Genomic DNA, 22,005 nt, shown 5'->3' with positions numbered 1-22,005 from the left:
CTCCAACTTTGAGCTGCAAAACTTCTCGTGAATGGACCTTTTGTCCTCATTTCGTGACGTACATGTGCATCTAAGTTTGATGAAAGACAGAAGGTGCAGTGTTGAACTGGGTCGAAAAATAGAAAAACACACTATCCAGACGCTAGAGCTATATCGATTTCGTCTAGCAGTGTGAAACAGTTGGGGTTCTAAATTCAGAGTTCGACAAATATAATGTTTCGAATCCATTTGACTAAATGACAAAAAAGACATTGTTTTAAAATAGTTATTTAAATTTTATTCGGTTGTTCTGGTTTGATTTGAGTTCATTCAATGTTTCTCGCTGAAAAGGTGTACGTACCTAGATAAAAAATATAAAAAACTATAGGAAAATTGAAATTTTCCGAGACGAAAATATGGTGATTCTGGAGGCTCCTCCATAATTTGAAAAATCAAAACAATGTTATTTTGTATATAAACTGGACTAGGCTCAGCGAAAACAGAACAGCCCTCGTATAATTAAGAATAAGAATATTTTTTCAAAGCCAGATCAATAATTCTAGGAGAATAGAAAAATAATGAACCGGAGACCAGATTATTTAGCAGTTGTTTATCACACTTTGCATTAGCCCATTCAAGGTACGTCTTCCTCGGGACAGCTCTCATTACGGCCGATCAACGAAGGACAATGAATCCTTCAACTATAAGGGCTGAAACATACTTAGTTGATGCATACCGATGCGACGTGATGGATGAAAATGGGAAATACTCTTTTCCAAAAACCCAATAATACTTGATAATAAGACTTGACGACAGTTGCCTTCACTTACCTTTTCGCTCAGTGCGTCTGCTGTTCGACTATTCCCTCAACAACTCAATAATCATGATCTCAAAACATTCAGAAATGTATATAGAAAATGTCAAAAATTAATCCTATCAGATAAAAATTAACCAAAATAAACACTCAAATGATCCTTTTTTGAAGAAACGATTAAATTATCGACTTGAAGTTTGGCAGAACTCTCAGATGCTTCGGTAGATGATTGTAAACTTTTATGCTCTGATATGAAGGAGAGCTTTCCAATTTGGCCAGTCGGTGTTTCAGCAAGAAAAGTATTCATCGATATATCGTCTGATAATCATGAAAACCCAAGAAAACTTGACATCTGTTAATTTGTACATATTATTATTATTATTATTATTATTTATACAATAAGAATTTAGGTCTAACCTATAAACTCAGAAATAGAAGAAAATATAAAGCGTTCACATGCTGAAACTTAGCTGAATACAAATAAAAAAAACGAAAAAAAGAAAAACAAAATCACACATTCGCCCCACCACCAGTCCACCCATCAAAAGAGTTCTTGAACCCATTCACAGACTCGGCCCCCACCACATCTACAGGCAAACGATTCCAAGAATCAAAAACCCGGTTAGACAGGAAACTCTGGCGCTGTGTTGTCCGAAACTTTTCTTTACGCAGTTTGTAGTTATGGCCTCTCAAGTTGTTCGTGTTTCTCTCGAACATGCGGCAGAAATCTTCTCCAAAATGGCCGTGGAGCGATCGGTAGGTGATAATCAAATCTCCTCTTTCACGCCGATCTCCGAATGAAGGAAGGTTGAAAATGCGAAGGCGGTGTTCGTAGGAGGGACGATATCCACGATACGGAATACGAGTGTTCCAGCGCTGGACCGACTCGAGTAGGTCCTCATCACCCTTGGTAGAAGGCCACCATACTGGACCCAAGTATTCGAGGATTGGTCTTACATACATGATATAGAGCATCCGAACCGTGGCCACATCACTCCCCCTGAAAGTTTTCTGTAGAGCATAGGTTGTTCGCCTGGCTTTAGCACAGATGTTAGAGACATGCTCAGACCACCGCAGATCCCCAGTCACTGTGAGTCCAAGATCGCAATGACTAGCTACATCCTTCAAAGTTGTTCCATCGATGTCATACGATATACGAGGATTGTTCCTCCCAATATGCAGTACACAACATTTATCAACATTCAGGGGAAGGAGCCAATCCCTGCACCAAGCAGAGATTGTATTGAGATCACGCTGCAGAATGTTCGAGTGACACAGCGGAAAGTTGTAGACTTTTGTATCATCCGCAAATAGTGAGCAACTTGAGCGAATCAGACGAGGGAGGTCAGAGGTGTACAGCAAAAACAGCAATGGACCAAGGACAGAGCCCTGGGGGACTCCAGAAGTGACAAAGTTATCCTTCGTAGAGAACGATTTGTCCACTCTTACTCGAAATGAGCGGTTGGACAAGAAGGCCCCTATCCAAGTCAATATTCTGCCTGTGATACCAAGATGTCGAAGCTTATGTAGCAGACGTCGGTGTGGGACTCTGTCAAAGGCTCTGGAGAAATCCAGATACAGCACATCCACCGGAAAACCCGCATCCCATGCTCTCGTCCAATCGTCCACACAGTGCATCATGTTTGTCAATGTAGAACGTCCTGGTGTGAAGCCGTGTTGTTCCTTGGGGATTATATCGTGTTCCGATGCAAACCGAACGATGTGATCGCACAATATTCTTTCCAATACCTTCGCCACTGTCGAAAGCAAAGAGATGGGCCGATAATTCAAAGGAGAGAACTTGTCTCCTTTTTTAAAAATAGGAGTTATGGAAGCTTTCAACCAGTCGGAGGGAAGTTTGGAAGCCTTCAGGGAACTTGAAAATATCATGCTCAAGGGTGCCGCTAGTGAGTCGCCACAATGCAGCAGCAGTCGAGAAGTTATGCCGTCAATACCAGGAGCTGAGTCCACTCTAACCTGCAGGAGATATTTTTTCACTAATTCCTCGTCTATTTCGACTTCAGATATTTCAGCAGCACAATGGGGGATCTGGACTTCAGGGAACGGACCATCCGGCTCTGTGGAGAATGAGGATGAAAATGTCTCAGCCAGCACATCCGCGACTTCCAAATGGCTACCACACATCTCACCAGAACCGTTGCGGATCAATGGAATGCCACCCTTGCCGCTCATGGAGGATCGTAGGTACTTGAAAAACCTTTTCCTGTTTCCTGAAGATGCAATTTTCCTCTCATATTCGAGCTTTGCTTGGTGTATATAAGTTGACAGGTGGTTTGAGTATGAACGATGAGCCAGGTAATCTCTGTCGGAACGGGTGCGGATATACCTCTGCCATAATGATCTCTTTCGTCGGGCCATCTTCAACACCCCAGAATCAATCCAAGGACGCACTTTATTGTGTCTGACGACCCTGGTCGTAGTGCAAGCCGAAACAGTTCTGTTGACCACATTCAAGAACTCGCTCCACATCTCCTCCACGTTGTCATCGCCCCGGCAGACACCCGACCAGCCCTCAGCCAGCAGCATCTCATTAACCCTCCTGTAATCGGTATTTCGAATGACCTTAGAACAATTCTTGCTGACTGAAGGAAGATGGAACTGCAACTCTGTAGAAATCGTAAGGTGGTCAGACCTACCGAAGGGTGGTAGGTATTGTATGTCAGAAACTAAGTTGGAGTCTGAGACTAGGAACAAATCGAGCAGGGAAGGCGCCTGACCAGATCTGAACCTTGTAGGTTGTTCTATAACCTGTTGAAATGCTGATTTACTGACTAATTCAGCATATGGAAAACTGTGCGAACCGGATGAAGGCAGATGTCCAAGAGGCCATACAATATCTGGGCAGTTGAAGTCACCCGTGATGAATACATTTTCGTTAGTGGACAAAGAATCGTACAAGAACTGAACAACTTGGAGATCTGCTGGGCAAGAGCGCGGACGATAAATGCAGCCCAAAAGTAGAGAAAAATTTTTACTGGATACCTTGAGAAATAGGTTGTCAACTCCTGCCCAATCACAGTGGGAAACATCAAGTCTGAAGTTCTCCATGATAGAATTTTTCACATAGATACAGACTCCTCCGTGCCCCACCGTTATGTCACTATCGTCGCGATATAGAGTGTAGTCAGGAATGGAGAACGCACTATCACCTAATGTAGGTTTAAGCCAGGTTTCAGTAAAGAATAAAAAATATGGCTGATACGATTGAACATATGTTAAAATTTCAGGAAATTTAGACGACAACGATTGAACATTACTATATACTAAAGGCCATATTTGGAACTCATTTAGTTTTTTGAACTGTTAATACTCGATGACCCGGCCACGGACACTATTTTAGGAACTCCTTTCACATATTTTATGGTGATATGGTCTTCACCAAGCGATTGCCTTCTCTTCACCTCCTCTCGAAGATTATTGAGTTCAACCACTTGATATTTCGTCTTATCGTCTCGTATTGAGACCCTGCGATATTGTTGGCTGGCATGAAGACGCGATTTGCTTCTCAAGAGGTTCCTTACAATTTCTGGGTTCGAGAAAGTTATCTTCAGCCACCTAGGTCGCTTCTCATCTTTAGATGGTAATCGCACAGCATTCACCAGATACCGGCTAGCTGAATCACAAATAAAATCAACCATTTGGAGTAGTTTAAATGCCTGAATTCATCAAACATCATTCTGTTGCTTCTGGATAATTAGTAACATGCTAATTTATATATGGAAAATCTTGAGTGATTAAAAAAAATTAAAGTGTAGAAGTGAAGAACTAAATGCGGATAGGTGGATACAATATTTTCCGACACTCTACGATGATAGTAACATCACCGAGTAAGACGAGGACGATGAAGCGAGCGACATGGAAGAGACACAAAAGAAGTGATGAATGCAGTAAAAAAATTAAAAAATAGAAAAACCCGGAGCGAAGACCAGATAGGCAATGAATTAATGAAATATGGGAGATGGGGGTATACAGAGTGTTTCATGAGTCGTTGGCCATTGCCCAATGGTGAATGCAGGTCATCTAGGCCTTTCAGAAAACTAGCTTATTTTGTATCCTAAGGCTATTAGTTTCGGAGATACGGGGTGATTCATGAATATTGACGTATATTTGCGATAGTCATAACTCTGGAATGCAAGGTCCGATTTCGATCTAATTTTATGGGTTTGTTCATTTCAGAAAGCTCTTCCAAACGGTTCATGGAATATCAATATTTTCAGGACAGTACTCAGAATACCATGATTTTTCACTCATACCCCAAAATCTATATTTTTTACATCTCCTACAGAAATTTCGTTATTGCCATGAAAAACTACATAATTTATTCTAAGTAATTCAATTTTTACTTTGCATGGCACACTTGTCACAAGGGAATAGGAGCCGGACGAATTAATATTTTATGCCATTTTTTCGAAATGCGGTCCTGTTTTTATTCCTTCGGTGGTAATATTTATTGTCCTTTGCAGAGATTCTGAATTATTTTGAATTCTGTTCAATTCTTCTTCATTTTAAACCCTCAGCACGTACTGAGTGTTCGCAAAAAAGTGTTTTAGAAGTATGCAAAGTCTAGCTGTGAGTTCTTTTGAAATTACATTTTGAATTTAAATGCAAATGAAGTAAACCCTCCTGGAAATTGTTATCCGTAAGTGTATTTGCTTCATAACAAACATAACTATTAAAATTTATTTTTCCGAAAAACCTTAATCTTTTTATTTCCTTTCATGAAACAACACTGAAGGAACCGGACGAATTAATATTTTATGTCGTTTATTTGAAATGCGGTCCTGTTTTTATTCCTTTGTTGATATTATTCATTGCCTTCGGTCTAGATCATTTTTTTTTAAATTCTGTTTAACTCTTTCACTCTTTTTCATTTTAAACCTTTAGGTCCCACTGAGTGTGCGTGAAAAAGTGACTGACACTTCTGCCTTCACGGGAGCATTTGCGGCAGAGGAGAGAAGAAGCCTGTGCAGAAGTTGAACAAAATCCCGATATGATCAGAAGGGCAATATAATCTGATTTTGAGTGAATGCGTCGAGATGGAAGAACTCCATTTCGAACATCTCTTATGACAGTACATTATAACTGTTGAAGAATAAATTTCGATTCTTCAATACAATGTGTGTTATGAAGCAAATACACTTACGGATTACATTTTCTAAGATTGTTTTCATCATTTGTATCTAATTTCAATAGGTAATTTCGAAAGAATTCACAGCCCGACTTGAAATACTTTTAAACACTTTTTTACGAACACTCAGTATGTGCTGAGGGTTTGAAATGAAGAAGAATTGAATAGAATTTAAAATATTTTAGAAACTCGGCAAAAAAAAAATAAATATTATCACCGAAGGAATAAAAACATGTCAGCATTTCGAAAAAATGACATAAAATATGAATTCGTCCGGCTCCTATTCCCTCGTGACAAGTGTGCCATGCAAAGTGAAAATTGAATGTCTTAGAATAAATTATGTAGTTTTTCATGGCAATAACGAAATTTCTGTAAGGGATGTAAAAAATATAGATTTTTTGGCTTGAATGAAAAATCATGATATTCTGAGAACTGCCCTGGAAATATTGATATTTCATGAGCCGTTTGAAGGAGCATTCTGAAGTGAACAAACCTATAAAATTTGATGAAAATCGGAACTTGCAGTCTAGAGTTATGGCTATCGCAAATTTCGGCCAATATTCATGAATCACCCCGTATCTCCGAAACTAATAGCCTTAGGATACAAAACAAGCGAGTTTTCTGAAAGGCCTGGATGATCTGCATTCACCATCAGGCTATGACCAACGACCCATGAAACACACTATATTGCTACTGCAAGAAACAACTAGTTGAGGAAGATATTTAATGCGGGATAAGTACCGAAAACATGGAAGCCAAGCATAACGATCCTCCTTTTTTTAAATGAGACAGAAAAGAACCATCCAACTATAGAGGAGAGGAACTTGTCAAGCTGTATTGAAGTTACTCACTAATATCACAGGAGCAGCTATATTACTCAAACACATTATTCCAATGAACGAAGAACAGCAAGACTTTCGGAAGAAAATATCCACGGCGGATGACAAATTTATTTCCAGACATATTGCAGAAAAAGCCATAGAGTACAACAAACCCGCATTTGTTTGTTTCGTGAACCTAACAAAAGGGTTCGATCGCATTCGACTTGAGGATATTTCAAAGGAAAAAAGACACCCAGAAAATACATTCAATTAATTAAAGAGCTCAACACCTACAACACCACCTAATTAACAGTCAGCAAGAAATTAGCATCGATAAAGACGAGCACAAGAATCTGCCAGGTGGACAGCCTGAGTCTATTGCTGTTCACTATTGTAATGGGGAATCCGATCTGGACAACTTCGAATATTCAAACATTTTTGAAGCACAATGAAAATTGGCACTTCAAGTCGAGTTTGCGTTCGTTGATGTTTAACCTTGTGGTATAAGAAATACACACACTGGCTTATTTATTGGACGATCGTCTTTGAACGCTGTCCTGAGGAAAACGTATACCTTTAGCGTCCCAATACCGTCTTTCCTATCGCTAATACTCACCAATTGTAGCAGAAGGTTCCACGGGATTTGCATCCTTGTACCACAGAATTTCAGGTGTAGGAGTGCCCTCTGCCTGGCAATTGAGTATAATAGCGTCGCCTAGGTTTACGTAGATAATATCTTCGGGCGTCACGACAAACCTGGGCGGCGCGTGGACGTCCAAATGGAACCAGGTGCCGTTCTTGTGCTGGTTTGGTGAGCGATTGAGGAACACCACCTTGCATTCGTACCTGGAATGAAATGGATTCCGTGATAACATTTATTTCGAAAAACAAAAATTTTAATCAGTAATTGTGTGTACGAATGATCTCGAATGAAAATTTTAATGTGTTTAAATTTTTAGCCTTGAAAAAGAAACAAGTCGTTTCGAAACGTCGGCGTTGTATTGAAGAACAATAAAGAAAATTAGTCCAAGAATCCCAATATTCTTTCATTTCATTTAATCTCCTATAAGCTTTGCAAGTACCACTAGGTACATCTGTTTTTCACTATCACCTTAGTATCTTCATCGGAAAATGCTATTGTGCATGTGTAGTGGTTTAATTATTCGTCCTAGTGAAAATAATGAAATTCAGTTTCTAGTTTAATTATGTATCGGCCACATCAATGCAAAACATGGTTTGTGTTGTTTGAATGAGCCTCTAAAATTAGGTCACTTGCATACTCCAGGCCTTGCCTTGAAACATGCATTTTTTTTTAATTGAACTGACTATAGTGATCTATTATCTGTGGGTGGTCTCATACTGAGTATGTTATATACAAATCAGAGAGGCCAGCCATAAACAATGTAAGAAAGACTCAAGCAATATTACTGCAAAAGAGAAGATTAAGGATGGAAGAAAACCTTGAAGTTGATGGAGAAGAGGTTGAATGGAAAAATGAAGCAACATACCTAGGAGTGAAGCTTGACAGAGGACTAACATGGAAAAACCACATCAAATGTGCAGTTGATAAAACAAAAACCTCAATAAGTAGACCTTATCCACTCATAGGCAGAAGAAGTCATGTGAATAAGAACATCAAGTTGACGATGATTAAAACTATCGCTTGACCACAACTCACATATGGATCGGAGGCATGGGGCTTCGCAGACAAGACCCACATCAAGAGAATACAGGCCACTGAGAATAAACTCCTTAGAATGGCGATGGATGTACCCTGGTTTGTTAGGAACAAACAAATCTACAAGGACTTGGAATGGGAACCAGTTACAGAGTTTATGAAGAGAAAGTCGGAAAGGATATTCGACAAAGCTAAACAACATCCAAATGAGGGACTACGAAAATTAGTCGACTACGATCCAACAGAAGAAGCTAGAAGGTCAAGAACCTACCACCGAAGACCGAGAGATCAGTTAAGGATTTAAAATGTAACCAAACAAGAGCTTAACCTATAAAAGATATAGGCAGCATACAACTATCAACACGACTATAATCGTGTGAGAGTCCAGAAACCATAATAGTCAACTGGTTAATAGGCAAAATGCCCGGAACCTATGAAGAAACTGTTTAGGGTTTTTAGTGGGTCTTGAGCTCAGGAGAGTGAGAATCCCCACACTTGTTCCCCCTCAGGAGAGGGTGTGTTCGTCTGTCTTGCAGATTTTCCCCCTGCTACACCAAAAAAAAATTTTACTCGCAGTGATAATGCATCCTGAAAGTGATTACAGAGATGTTTTCATAAATTGTATTTAGAAGGTGTAGGTAATATTTCAAAAATTCATTCATTAACACCGGCCAACAAAAAAACTTAAAATTCGTAAGAAGAATACTTTTCAAAGTGTATATACCTACACCTACACAATAAAAATTTGTTTTATTCCTGCTAGTTTTGATTTTTTCTACTCAATGTTTGGTAGCCTATATTCCGAGTATCTATGGCAATGGTTGTTTTCTAATAGCTTAATTCTTCAGTTGGAGGTTATATGAATTCACGGACTATACAATATATGTATATTCTTTTGTCGTTTGAGATATGGTTCGAGAAGACATTTTCGTTATCATTAAAAATATTTTTGTGGCGAGTATATCTTTGAAAAATATTGAACACTTAAATGAAACCTTGTTAAGAATGCGTATATTCAATAGCCCAAAATGAAATCGTGCAATCAAGACAAGCCATGCGGGTACCTCATATTGTTCGCCAGAAATGTTTAGTGTATCTCGGAAAAGTTAAAACAGTCAATGTATTCGGAATTCGTTTGTGTTGGTCGTAACTAACCAACATTTTTCCTTGCTTAATTATCGTAATATAATTACGATATATTGTAATATATTTGCAATCTGGGAATTTCAGTATATAATAGATGCATGTCTACTGCTATCTTCACTCTGAGAGTTAGGAAATTGAATTGGGTTGGTCCCTGTTTCTCTGTCAGATGTCGCTACGGTGTATTCATACATCATATATCCGCTACTGAAATCGAATAAGGAAGCCCACAATTCATTCCAGATTCGTCGTCGGAGGAGTTGTGTGTTCTGACGATGTCAAATGAGACCGAAATTATGGTCAGCATCTACTCTTTGTCGACGAAATGGTATTTCTGGTAATACCAGAATGGTATTTTTAAGTTCGATTTAGATCGAAACATTTGTTGATTTAATCATCGGCAGATTTAATGCATCTGGAGTAATTTCATTTGTTATAACTTAGTTTCTTTGGAACAAGAAGTCCTAAAATTATATTCAACTTGTTAAGTGCATGCTATCAAGATTGTAAGAGCTGGAGTGCAACTATTCCTGAAAATCCACTCCACTAGCATTCAGAGAATCATATAAATGAGCATTCCATATTATTGAACAAAAATAATAAATATTATTCGAACATGTAGAAATATCCTGTATTTTCCTGAACAAAATGAAAATACTTCAAATTTAGAAAATTGAAGCTGTTATAAATTCCCAGACAATAACGTTAAAAAAAGAATAAATAACAAGTTTTGATCTGTGTAATTATAATTTTCACACTTATCTCCAGCTCACTTTGGCCAGGATGAGGTAGACATTCAATAATTTAATTTAAACGTGACAAAGGATGACTGTAGAGTCCAGAAATGCAAAGAAACACCTTCAATTCGGCCGAAGTTTCGAAGGTTTTTCTTAGCAGTTCTAACTTTTCCAGTCATCTTCTCTCACGTTTGAATTAGAAAGGTTACTTACTATTCAATAATTTGTTTATATAAAAACTACGAAATTCTCATTTTTTCAATGACTTTATCACCCTGCCCTTCTCTAGAATCATATAGATTCCTCTTTAACCGAACGGTCAAACAAAGAAAAACCACCATGAACATAAATATTCATAAGATATTGTGAATGGGAAATGTCCATCAATAATTGCCTTTTCGTGAAAGCTCTCAGTAAGGGGAATATATATTGATATACTATTATACTTAATTATTTATTGTGTATTTTCACAGTGTTGGAAGTAAGAACGCTGAAAGTATGGCTTCTCCAATTCAGGAAACATCACGTCTAAACACCAACTTCAGTCTCAAATAGAAAGGAAGACTCATAATTCGATACACCACAAGTGTCGTTTGAAACCTGACAATATTTCCAACTCACAGCCACTTCAGTCATTCATCAACTCCCATCTCCCATACTCCTATTCGACATTTCAGCAAGCCGAAAATGAATCTATAATATGAGTTGGGACGCAGTCTCCTTGTTCACGAACACCACCTTAGACACAGCCAAAAGATGCATCAGCAACAGATGGGAAAACATAGAGCCCAACAGCCCGATTGACAAAGATGCTTTTTTCAGATTGTTCGAGTTCTTATTCAACACCATATCATTCTCTTTTAATGGATCCTACTACAAACAAAAAAAAGGCACTCCCATGGGATTACGAATTTCAGGGATAATAGCTGAATATGTAATTGATGAAGCTATAGACTATACAAAACAAAACCTACCATGCCAACTACCCTTCTGCAAAAAATATAGAGATGACATCATAACAGCCATTCCAAAAGAACTAGTTCAACAGTCCTTACAAATATTAAATTTGACACTACAGTAAAACACTACAATTCACCATAGAAGAGGAAAGCGAAAAATCCATACCGTTCTTAGATATGAAGGTACTAAGAGAGGAAACAGATGAAGGGAGCACACTGATTACAGATTGGTACAGGAAGATGATATCGTCCAACAGATACATACACCACAAATCATATCATCCAATGAGCATGAAAATCAACATAATAAAGAATTTGAAAACAAGAATAACGAAAATATGTCACCCCAGATTTAGAGACAGAAACTTGAAGAATCTAGTGGAAATATTGAGAGAGAATGATTACCCTTATAAACTCCTGAGCAAGATAATTTATAGCACACCAAACTCTTTAAAAAACCCAATACAGACAAGAAATGAAGAAGAACTTGATAAGAAATATATCACCCTACCACACATTGAAGAATTAACACCTCTACTCAGGAAACTGATACCTCAGGACAAGTTTAGAATCGCAACAAAAAATGTGAAACCACTTAAATCCATCTTTACTAAACTAAAAGATCCTACACCTACTCTACAACAAAATGGAGTGGTATACAAAATTTCCTGCAATGATTGTGAAGAATTATATGTTGGTCAGACTTCGACCACCTTAAGACAACGTCTATCTAGTCATCGCAGTGATATTAACAACAAAAAAAAAGACTTGTGCTTTGGCCATACATACTATAGAGGAGGATCACCATCCCAATTTTGAGGAAGTCGCAATATTGGACAGAGAAAAAGATTTTAACAGGAGGTTATTCCTAGAAATGGTTCGTATTTCACAAGAAGATCATTGTATGAACGCAAGAAAAGACATACAAAATATGAGCAACATTTATTCGCTATTAATTGAATGGGATAAGAAGAAAAAAAGACGAAGCGCACCAGGTGTTCACAGTGACAGTGTAGCAGTTGATAGTTTCCAGAGGCTAGTGGGTTGTTGAAGTGTAAAAGTAGAACAAGAAAGAATAAAAGACTTAAAAAACAGAAAAAATAACTGAGTGAATAATAAATAACTAAGTGACTAATAAATGACTGAATAACTAATAAATAACTAAGTGACTTAAAAAACTTGTGATCAAGATTCCCTTTAGATGAATATTTGTTAAGACTCGAATAGTGATGGAGGTATAAATTGTAAGAAATAAAAAGAAGAATGTAATTTATGATTCTATGACTACAAGTAATGACATGTCAGCAATTTTTCGACATAACCAAGAATCAGAATTGTCAACTATTGCATGGGAAAATTTTCCGAATTGATTATATATTTATCTGGACGATCATTTTGTAAAAATCATCATTAGTTAGGTTTATGATTTAGCGCAAGATTCCTAATTACCATAGTAGAAGACCCATGAATCGAATACCCATAACGAGAAAACCTCACATTGTAAGAGAAATTATTTTTTGATTGTACGATTTAATCTGTGTTGTTTTTTGAATTGTGGCTGCTCCTGAGGAAGGAATGAATACATTCCGAAAGCTCGAGTATAAAGAATAAAGAGTGATCCATTCGTTTTTTTGACTGCAATCCCAAATAACCCCCAATCTGAGTATAAGCAGACAGTAGATACTTATTTACCTGTATTTACCTCTATAATATGAACAATTTACCTGGTAACGGTTACCATTGCTCCTCGATTTTCATAGCATGCAAATAGAACTAAAGAATATCCATCCATCAGTAGAAATTTCTAACAAAGTATGAAATCGATCGTACTCGTCGGAAAACTACGTAATCAACGTGCGATTCGTATACATTCTAAAATGCACTCTGCTCAATTCAAATCTAATCTTTCGATCGACAACCCCAGATCTCAGCGTCGCAAGAAGCGAGACTCTGATGGAAATTCTGGATTTTTCAATCTCGTGTACAGTACGCCTCCTTCTAGGCAGTCTGATAAAGACCACTCGTTCTCCGCTCACAGGTTACCTGTCGGGGTAAATATTTGCGGATTAAATAGTTTCAAGTAGGATGTACGGTATTGTGCTCCGCAAGGGTTGAACGCGAAGGGGTTGGAGGATCCACAATAGATTACAACATCGGAGGGTTGTATGGGGAGGAAATGATTCCGGGGACAAGGACGATACGTAGATGGTATCTCTTGTGGTCGCTTGAAAGGAATACGTAATACGATTCCTCAGACCAAATAAGGTAGGTATAGGAGATAGGAGGATGAATGTGTTAGCGATATTCGCGATTCGTAAAGCTTCAATATACGGAGAAATGTGTGGAATTCTGCGTAATTCGGAAGGAATAATTTAGATGAAATTTCGGGATACACGTATGGCCCGCTATTTGCTTCAGACTGCTACTCTCATGCGGATCGTGGGACTTCAAAGAGCAATATCATATTTTATATAATCGATAAGGAATATAAAATCTGAAACAGAAATTGGGTGAGGTTTATTCAAAACCGTTACAACATTTGATATTATCAGTATGTCTGATTCAGGACCCGTAAGGGAAGCAATAGAAACTAGCCAACATCAATTTAAAGGTGAAATGGGTGATGAGGATCCTTCAGTCGCCCAATACCAATAAAGGTTATAGATGCGACTGAAAACTGGATCCTTAGTTTTACGAATACTTAATTAAGAAAAAACGTGGGCCACGCTGAAAAAGGCAGAAAAAATTATCTGTGTGATTGCTCATAGCTGTATTAGAATCATAATGGAATAAAGAGATTTCCATAAAGTTATCCCATGTACGAGGATATAGGTACTGAAAAATTCTCAGCCTACTATAGAACCGAACAAAATTTCAATGTCAAAATATTTTATCACTCAACATATTCTCCTTTTAATTGGATACATTTATTACAGCGAACCTGCAACGTCTCTAGACCTTTCAAAAAAAAATTATTCTTCTTGCTCTGCAAACCAGACCTCCACAGCTTTCATTACCTCTTCGTTGAAAGAAAAGTTACGACTTTTTGAACTTTTCTTCAGTTGAGGAAAGAGATATTAGTCGGATGGAGCCAAATCTGGTGAATAAGGGGGGTGTTCTAGTTATTCAAACCCTAAATCACGGATTTTTTGGCAACATGAGATTTGTCTGCAGGGGCGTTGTCCTGCAAAAACAAAACACCTTTGGATAGCTTTCCGCGTCTATTCTCTTTAATTTTATCCCGTAGAGTGGTCAGTAATGTCTAATAGTAATCTCCGGGTATTGTTCTACCCTTATCCAAAAAATCAGTCATAATTACTCCATGGCAATCCCAAAAAACTAAAGCAAGAACTTTTCCAGCAGATTTTTGGACACGAAACTTCTTAAGTCTCGGAAAACCAGAGTGTTGCCATCCCATCGATTGTTGCTTTGTTTCGGGATCGAAGAAATGTACACAAGTCTCATCCATAGTAACAATTCGGTTTAAGAAGTCTACATCATTTTGGTCAACATTCAAACATTTGGGGATACATTTTTCAGCAATTTTTCTCATGTCCAAATTGACGTGAACTATATGATTAACGCGTTCGTATGAAATATTCAATGCTTCAGATATCCGTTTTAGCCCAGTTCGACGGTCTGATAAAATCATGTCATGAACTGCATCAATATTTTCGGGTACTGACACAAGAACTGGCCTTTCCGATCGGTCATCATCTTCAATGGAAAATTTACCTCTTTTGAACCTTGCACTCCAATTTTTCACGGTCGCATACGAAGGACATTGATCACCAAGGGTATTAAGCACATCATCGTAAATCTGCTTACCTCTAAACCCTTTTAAATACATAGGTACTTGATGATGGCTCGATACTCCAATTTTTCGATTTTCAAAATTTCGGTGGACATCTTCTTTCTTTTAATTTATTGCATAACTTGGTTTACCTTTTTGACCTCAAACTTCACATTGACACTTCTAATGAGTTATTCTTCTTTGCTATGGTAACGCAAGGTTTTTTTTATGCATGGAACTGGTCTAGGCTAACTATATATCAATACATCCTCGTAAGTTATTAGTTACGATGTAGGTAATAAGGTTGAAATTAGAAAACCAATTAAATCTTAGGGTAAGGCTTAGGTACATAAATATACTTCTGATTATTTGGGATAGTACTTTTTCACACACAGATGTAGAGATGTATATACATACAGATTTTTGTCAGTTTTCTAGGAATTTTTGTCTTAGCATTTTTGTGCAACAAGATCGAAAAAAAATAAATTTGTTAGTACGGGTTTGGTCAATCAAAAGACCAAATTTAAAGCGTGCGTAGCAGCATTGCATGTATTACATCTGCGCATTGGAGTTGCAGTCACGTTATAGGTACAGGAACTTTCAAAATATTCAAAACCTTGGCAGCAGATCATCAATCGAATCTTCCTTCACTCCAGTCAGGGTAAGGTCATTCTCCATGATCGGATATTGCAGCACTTCCACCTTTCGATTGGGTGTTTCCATATTTTCCCCATTCTCTTCTGGTGGATTTTTCCACAAACAAAATTAGTGCCTTCTTCATTCGACCTGGTCTCAAATTGGACCGTCAAATTTTCTTCCGAGTATCTCATTTGTTCATTATTACTTTCACACCGAGTTTCACCCAAGTTCATTGTGTAGGTGTTCCTCCATCTTTCTTGTTATTCCCGGCATAACTCTAGTGATTATGTTCTATATTGTATTTTCATCAAGAAAATTATCGTCACTGTTATTCCTGGTCGTCTTACCTTTTCACAAGAGAATTTTACTCTGATGATATTGCCCTCGCATTCCGCCAATCTGAATTCATATGTATAGACAATAATCTATCTACATATTTAGAAATTTTGATGAATTACTCTTTTGAGTGGCGTTTGCATCCTTACCCAAATAAAACGGAGGGTTCGTGTTTCCATTTGAATAATCCTCAAAAATATAGAAAATTGAGCGTACATTCGGAAAATTTGCATCTAACGTTGAAAATAGGAATAATATCCTGCATAAACTAGCTGGTACATCGTGGGATGCAGATGCAACTACTCTTCGAGCGGCAGCCCTAGCTTTGGTCTTTTCGGCTGCTGAATATTGTTGCCTTGTTTGGGTTAATTAATAGTGCTCATGTGGAGAAAATTGATGCACAGCTAAATCTTTCTATAAGAATTATTACTGGAACTATTAGATCTTCACATATTTAATGATTATCAGATCTTTCAAGCATTGTACCGCCCCACATTTGTAGACAGAGTGCAGTTATAAATTCTTGGAATAAATTCCACTCCTTTACCGACTCATTTCCGATTCTTTCCCATATTCCACAAAATACGATTCCCAGACTAGAAGTCGCGTAAACCCTGGTTAATGGTACTAGATCTATTATTGTAGTTTTTGAATCTTTTTTGAACTGGGTTGTAAAATTTAGGTCTATTCGATATATAGAACTTAATTTATTATCTCACATTTTTCTGCTTTTTTTTTATTTCAGATAAAATTTTCTGGTAAATTTCAGGACCGACGGCGATCGCGCCCGATTCAGATTCCCTAAATCGGGTCGTGAAATCTCCGCTTAATGTCGCAGAAACTCAAGGACGATTTATTCATTATTGTCATTACGAATTTCAGTCACACTGAAAAATGCAGAAGTCTAATTGTCTTTTCAACGTGAATGTAACAAAAAACTTTCAGTTTAACCGAAAATTAAAGTGAATAGATAAGTGCAAAGCACAATAGCTTAAAATTAATTGAGTGATTAGTGATCAGTATCATTGTGTTACCTACTAATAACTCTGACTCAAAGTAATCAATCAACTGATGAACAGAATACCTACTGAACTTATGGCCGTATCAATAGTCAGATCTCAAAACGGTTCTCAAGACTTATCTCAGTTGATACCTTCTCAAGATAGTAACACCATCTCAAGATGCTTATTAAGTTCTTATCAGTTTGATACTATCTCAAGAAGCGAGTCTTGAAACTCAATTCATGAATGTTTTGAGTAATGGTCTTGAGACGGACTTGAGATTACAAAAGGAAGAGAGAAATAATTATTTTTATTTTTGAACGATATTTTTTCATCAGCGTGGCTCACAGTGGGGTGTAACGAAGTATCTTTTTCGATCTCGAACAAACGGACATGTCACATCACATTCTTGTTCGTCGAAGTGGTCGATTTCATCGTAGTAGGTGTTTATTCATAAAGATTATTCAATCTTTCCTATAAGGGGTGCAAAAAAGGTACCCTAGAGGAAGAGAAACATTATGTTCCCTTCAGACCCTTAGGGACTCTGAAATGTAACGCAGTGACATTGAAACAATTCAAATCAAATCAAGATCAACCATGATTCACATATATCAAACGAACCATTCATGTATCAAGAGTCGAACCTGTCCTGTTTCTTGGCAAATACTTGAGTGAATACTAAATGTGCACACACTTCATTGGCCAATGTACATAGTGTACGCTCTCGTAAACATCGGAAGCCTTCGACAATCCAGTGGAAAATCGTCGTCGCTGAGGCTCAAGCGATGGCGCTTCGAAATCCCATTGAAATTTTCTAGGAGCATCCTTCAGATAATGGCTTCATTGGAGGAACCCTATTGCGAGACGATGCTGTGTTTCGCAATTAACATGCATCATATTGATTCTGGAAGAGTTTACATATGCGCTTCAGAATACTGAGATGACGACGTTGTTATACGGCGGAAGTTGAATTGAGTTTGGATTATACACGTCGAGAGGCTTCTCTGGGTCGATGGGAGTCGCGTCAAAATCTACCTCGGTTGACTCTCTTTGCGATGTAGAAATTCATTAATGATGAATGGGACGAGTTTGAACTAATTTCGCTTTGAGGTGAAGCACTAGCCGTTACCTGATGAAAAGGCCGTAGATAGTTTTCGTAACATCATGTCAAATGTTCCAAGGTATAATAGGAAGTGTCATAGAGCTTTTCTGAATCTGGTAGTGAATTGAAAAATAACATTTAGGTACCTTTCTCTATGGGTTTTTAGGTCTTTGTAACAAAGAGGACAAGTCCATACTTGATATAAATTGGACACGTATTCTTTGTTGTGATGAAAGCTGAGTTTAATAGTCACTCTTCTTTTAACGGTCTGGAAAAAGATCTTAAAAATATTGCACCCGAAATGTTGCAAAATAAAACAGATATTTGCGATTATGATGATGAATAGCATTCAAAGATCAGCGGAGGACCACCTCTTATGGGTTAATGTTAATTTATTCAGGTTCTTGTGACATCGGTAATAGCTGTTAAACCCTACACATCTACGCTCTCCTTCATATGCAAGTTGACTGTGATATGCATTCCTGCGTACTGAATTTGGAAAAACTTGACATAAGGGTCTTTATGTTGGATCTCGATGTCTCTAAGATGGTGCTGGTGTACTATTAATAATTCCAAGCCTCTACTATCATATAATTGGGGTGCTTCACTTCCGTGCCGTTTTGCATCGGAGTTGTGTGTTGCTCAGATGAGATCAAAAATAAGAACTGCAGAACTATTCAATACATCGAATACGAAGTCGATATTCCTACGCGTACTACGATTGTTTTCACATATGAAAACAATCATATTCACAGATAGACCAATAGATAGACCAATAGACCAGATAGACCAATAGATAGACCAATAGACCAGATAGACCAATAGACCAGATAGACCACTAGACCAGATAGACCAATAGACCAGATAGACCATAAAAATCATTTGGAGATTTTTATGGTCCATCTGTGAATATGATAAAATGAAACATCAATAACATTATTTATCCTTTGACAAAACTGATTTACAGATGTATAAGGAAAGGTTTGTTTCCTGATTGCTTGAATGTGTCTAAGGTGATACCGCGCTTTTTGAGAAAGGAAATAGGTTCCTGAAAATTATAGACCAATTTCAGTGGTTCTTATCTTCTCTAAGCTCCTGGAGAAGGTTCGGACCGTTCAAGTTTTTGATTATTTCGAGGTTAATAAATCATTTTCTTCTCGCCAGTTTGATTACAGAAATAGGAGGTTAACTTCTGATGGTATTCGCGAACTACCCAGTTTCATTGTTGCGAGATTGGATGATGGAAAGTGTTCCCACAATATGTTCCTTGATTTGATCAAGGCGTTCGACTGTGTGCCGTTTGAAGCCCATGAAGCTGAAACGCTATGGATTCAGTAATGAAGTGAAGTTTTAATTCAATAAAATAAATTTTGACTAATAGATATCAGGCAGTGTTTGTTAATGGTATCTTGTCTTGTAGGGAGATGTTGGGGCCTCTTCTCTTCTTGATTTTTGTCAATGACTGATTTTATGTCATGGACATCGAATGATGTTCTTGTTTTTGACTCAACTATGTCTCTTGAATGTGATGATCTGTTTGGTGGTATGCTTGTGAATACCTTGAAATGATTTGGTGGAAATGGTCTTCCACTGAACATGGAGAAAATGGTTTTTTCTATGAAAAGATCGGAGAGCACCAAGGTGAAGTTTCAGGGTGTTTGGTTGGATATCAGACTTACCTTGTCTGCTCATGCCAAATCTTTTTGTTCGAAGCTGGCGAGTAATAAGTTTGTCTTACGTAGTTTATCGTCATCTGTGTCGAGATGCCCAGCATTGCTTATTTCGCGTGGTGTGAAACCCACCTGAGATATGGCCTTCTTTTATGGGGAGGTTGCAGTGGATTCGAGAGTGTGTTCAGGCTGCAGAGGAAAGCAGTTCGAGTTGTTGGCAATCTGACTTACAGGAAATGTTGCAGGGGCTCTTTCAGGGAGGTATTCTTACTTCGCCAGCTCTATTCGTTTATGAATTGTTGTTTTATGCTCATAAAGTGTGAAATCCATGAACACGATACAAGGAACAATATATCATTTAGGGTTACTTTTGCGAGATTGAAAAAGTCGCAGAGTGCACCTAATTTCCTTGCGACAAAATTGAACAATGTTTTACCCTTCAATTTGAGAGAGATATCTACCTCCGAATGTGTTTAGGACAAAAATGAAAACGTTTTTGTGTGATGCTGTTTTATATGAAATTAATGATTTCTTTCCGTTAGATTTTAGACCATTTTTTATAGAAATAGGTGATTTTATGGACGAATGTGAATACAGTATCTGTATAGCAACATGAGTGAACTAAGTCACTTACAAATTGCATTAATTCGACTTTTTCAAATGCAATACTCATTCTTTTATTGTACCATTGCATAACAAGAGACTTTCGGCGATTAAGGAAAGTCAGCCCAGTACTTTCTGTTTCCGAAAATGAGAGAGGAATTTCGTACCACCTTTGTGCTGAGATTTTCCGTAATTTTTTTTTAATTCTTCCGGTTTTCTTGGAAATCGCGAAACTGAAGAGAAGTTAGCTCCGCATTTTTGTTGCTTCTTAATGAAAAAATATGCAAGAAATTATGCTACACGTCTGCCAATATATGGCGTTGAAATTTTGCAAAAATCCTGCAAATTCTCCTAAAAATGAGAATTTCCGAAATAAGATGACCCAGAATTTTGTTTGTTTTTGTCAAAAACTGATATATGTAGGTCAGCTTTTTGCTGACTTGTGCCGTTCAAACAAAAAATTGTTGGACGGTTCAGAAGTTATAGCTAACCAAAATTTCTGCCAAAATCAATAAATCCCCCTGTATCTCAGAAATAAGGATGCTCATTTGTTGTTTTCAGGCTCCTCTAGCTACCATCCATTAGCCATAGAACTATGTAGCTATTCTTGGACTACGCTGTATGCGTATGACAAATGTGGAATTTGACTCGCGCAAGAAAACATTTTGTTTTTTTTTATGTTGTTGATAACAAATCTCAATTATCCCATTTTAGGTAACTCTCTCCCTCTATTCTAAATGAATTTTATTCAAGTTTATTAATTCTTCCTTCGCTTCGTAAGTTCAACTGCTACGGGCTCACTATATCCACGGGTTGTTGCAGAGCAGATATGGGGCCGACAGCGTTCAATTTTTATTTCAAATTTCGATATTTAAAAATTGAATTCCTTTTTGTCTAATTTCTGATTTCATATGCCTCAAATTAAAATATTCGAGATGCAAAAATAAAGAACTCTGTTCTGAAATTTGCAGCATGGTTGGTGTAAATATAGGATAGTCCGCTCGTCTTGAGATCAAAGGCGAGAGCACATTCTGGATATCAATATCCAATCTGATATCTCTGGAATTTCTGCATCAGGGAGGAATGCATGGCCGGTTTAGATCCAATATCGCGCAGTCATGATACTGAATCACCATTAAATGCATTGCTACGGTAATAAAACAATTCAAATATTCGGAATGTTTCCAGGGGATGGCTACAGGACGTTAACCCCCTGTTCTGCTTCTCTGATTTCATGATTAACAATAATAGGAATCGTATAACTAGTACTGTATCGTTATAACTGAATGGGAACAGGTATACGTGAATGCAGAAGCCGTACATTAGGTGGATTAATTGGAAGCGACGTTATAATCAGAAATTATACACCCCTGCCTGATGTAACGAGTTTGTCTGTAACGAATTGGGAAAAGTTTTCACGTTGATTTATTTTGCATTACGTCCGCTTTCTGGTTGTGTCGTTTTATGATGTTTTGGCGGGGGTTATTCTCAGAACACGACATACAAATATCAGCTTTGATTTGATACGATAATCATTTTCAACGGGTAATGAAACTATCATAGGAAAAAAATATGAAATTT

The 22,005-nt window shown here is 37.6% G+C and overlaps 1 protein-coding gene across 13 annotated transcripts in view; it reads right to left on the bottom strand.

Annotated features, from left to right (window-relative positions):
• LOC123309250 (protein turtle) overlaps window positions 1–22,005 on the bottom strand; it is a 258,830-nt gene that overhangs the window by 28,837 nt on the left and 207,988 nt on the right. For all 13 annotated transcript variants that reach the window (XM_044892250.1, XM_044892258.1, XM_044892257.1 and 10 more), the window contains one exon: window positions 7,380–7,609. In XM_044892250.1, the coding sequence (XP_044748185.1) occupies window positions 7,380–7,609 (230 nt within the window). The remainder of the gene's footprint in view (window positions 1–7,379; window positions 7,610–22,005) is intronic.

Source organism: Coccinella septempunctata, chromosome 3 (genome assembly GCF_907165205.1).
Source record: "Coccinella septempunctata chromosome 3, icCocSept1.1, whole genome shotgun sequence".
Classification (NCBI taxonomy): domain Eukaryota; kingdom Metazoa; phylum Arthropoda; class Insecta; order Coleoptera; family Coccinellidae; genus Coccinella; species Coccinella septempunctata.
Note: the sequence above shows the minus strand (reverse complement) of the source record. Positions and strands in the feature narration are given on the sequence as shown.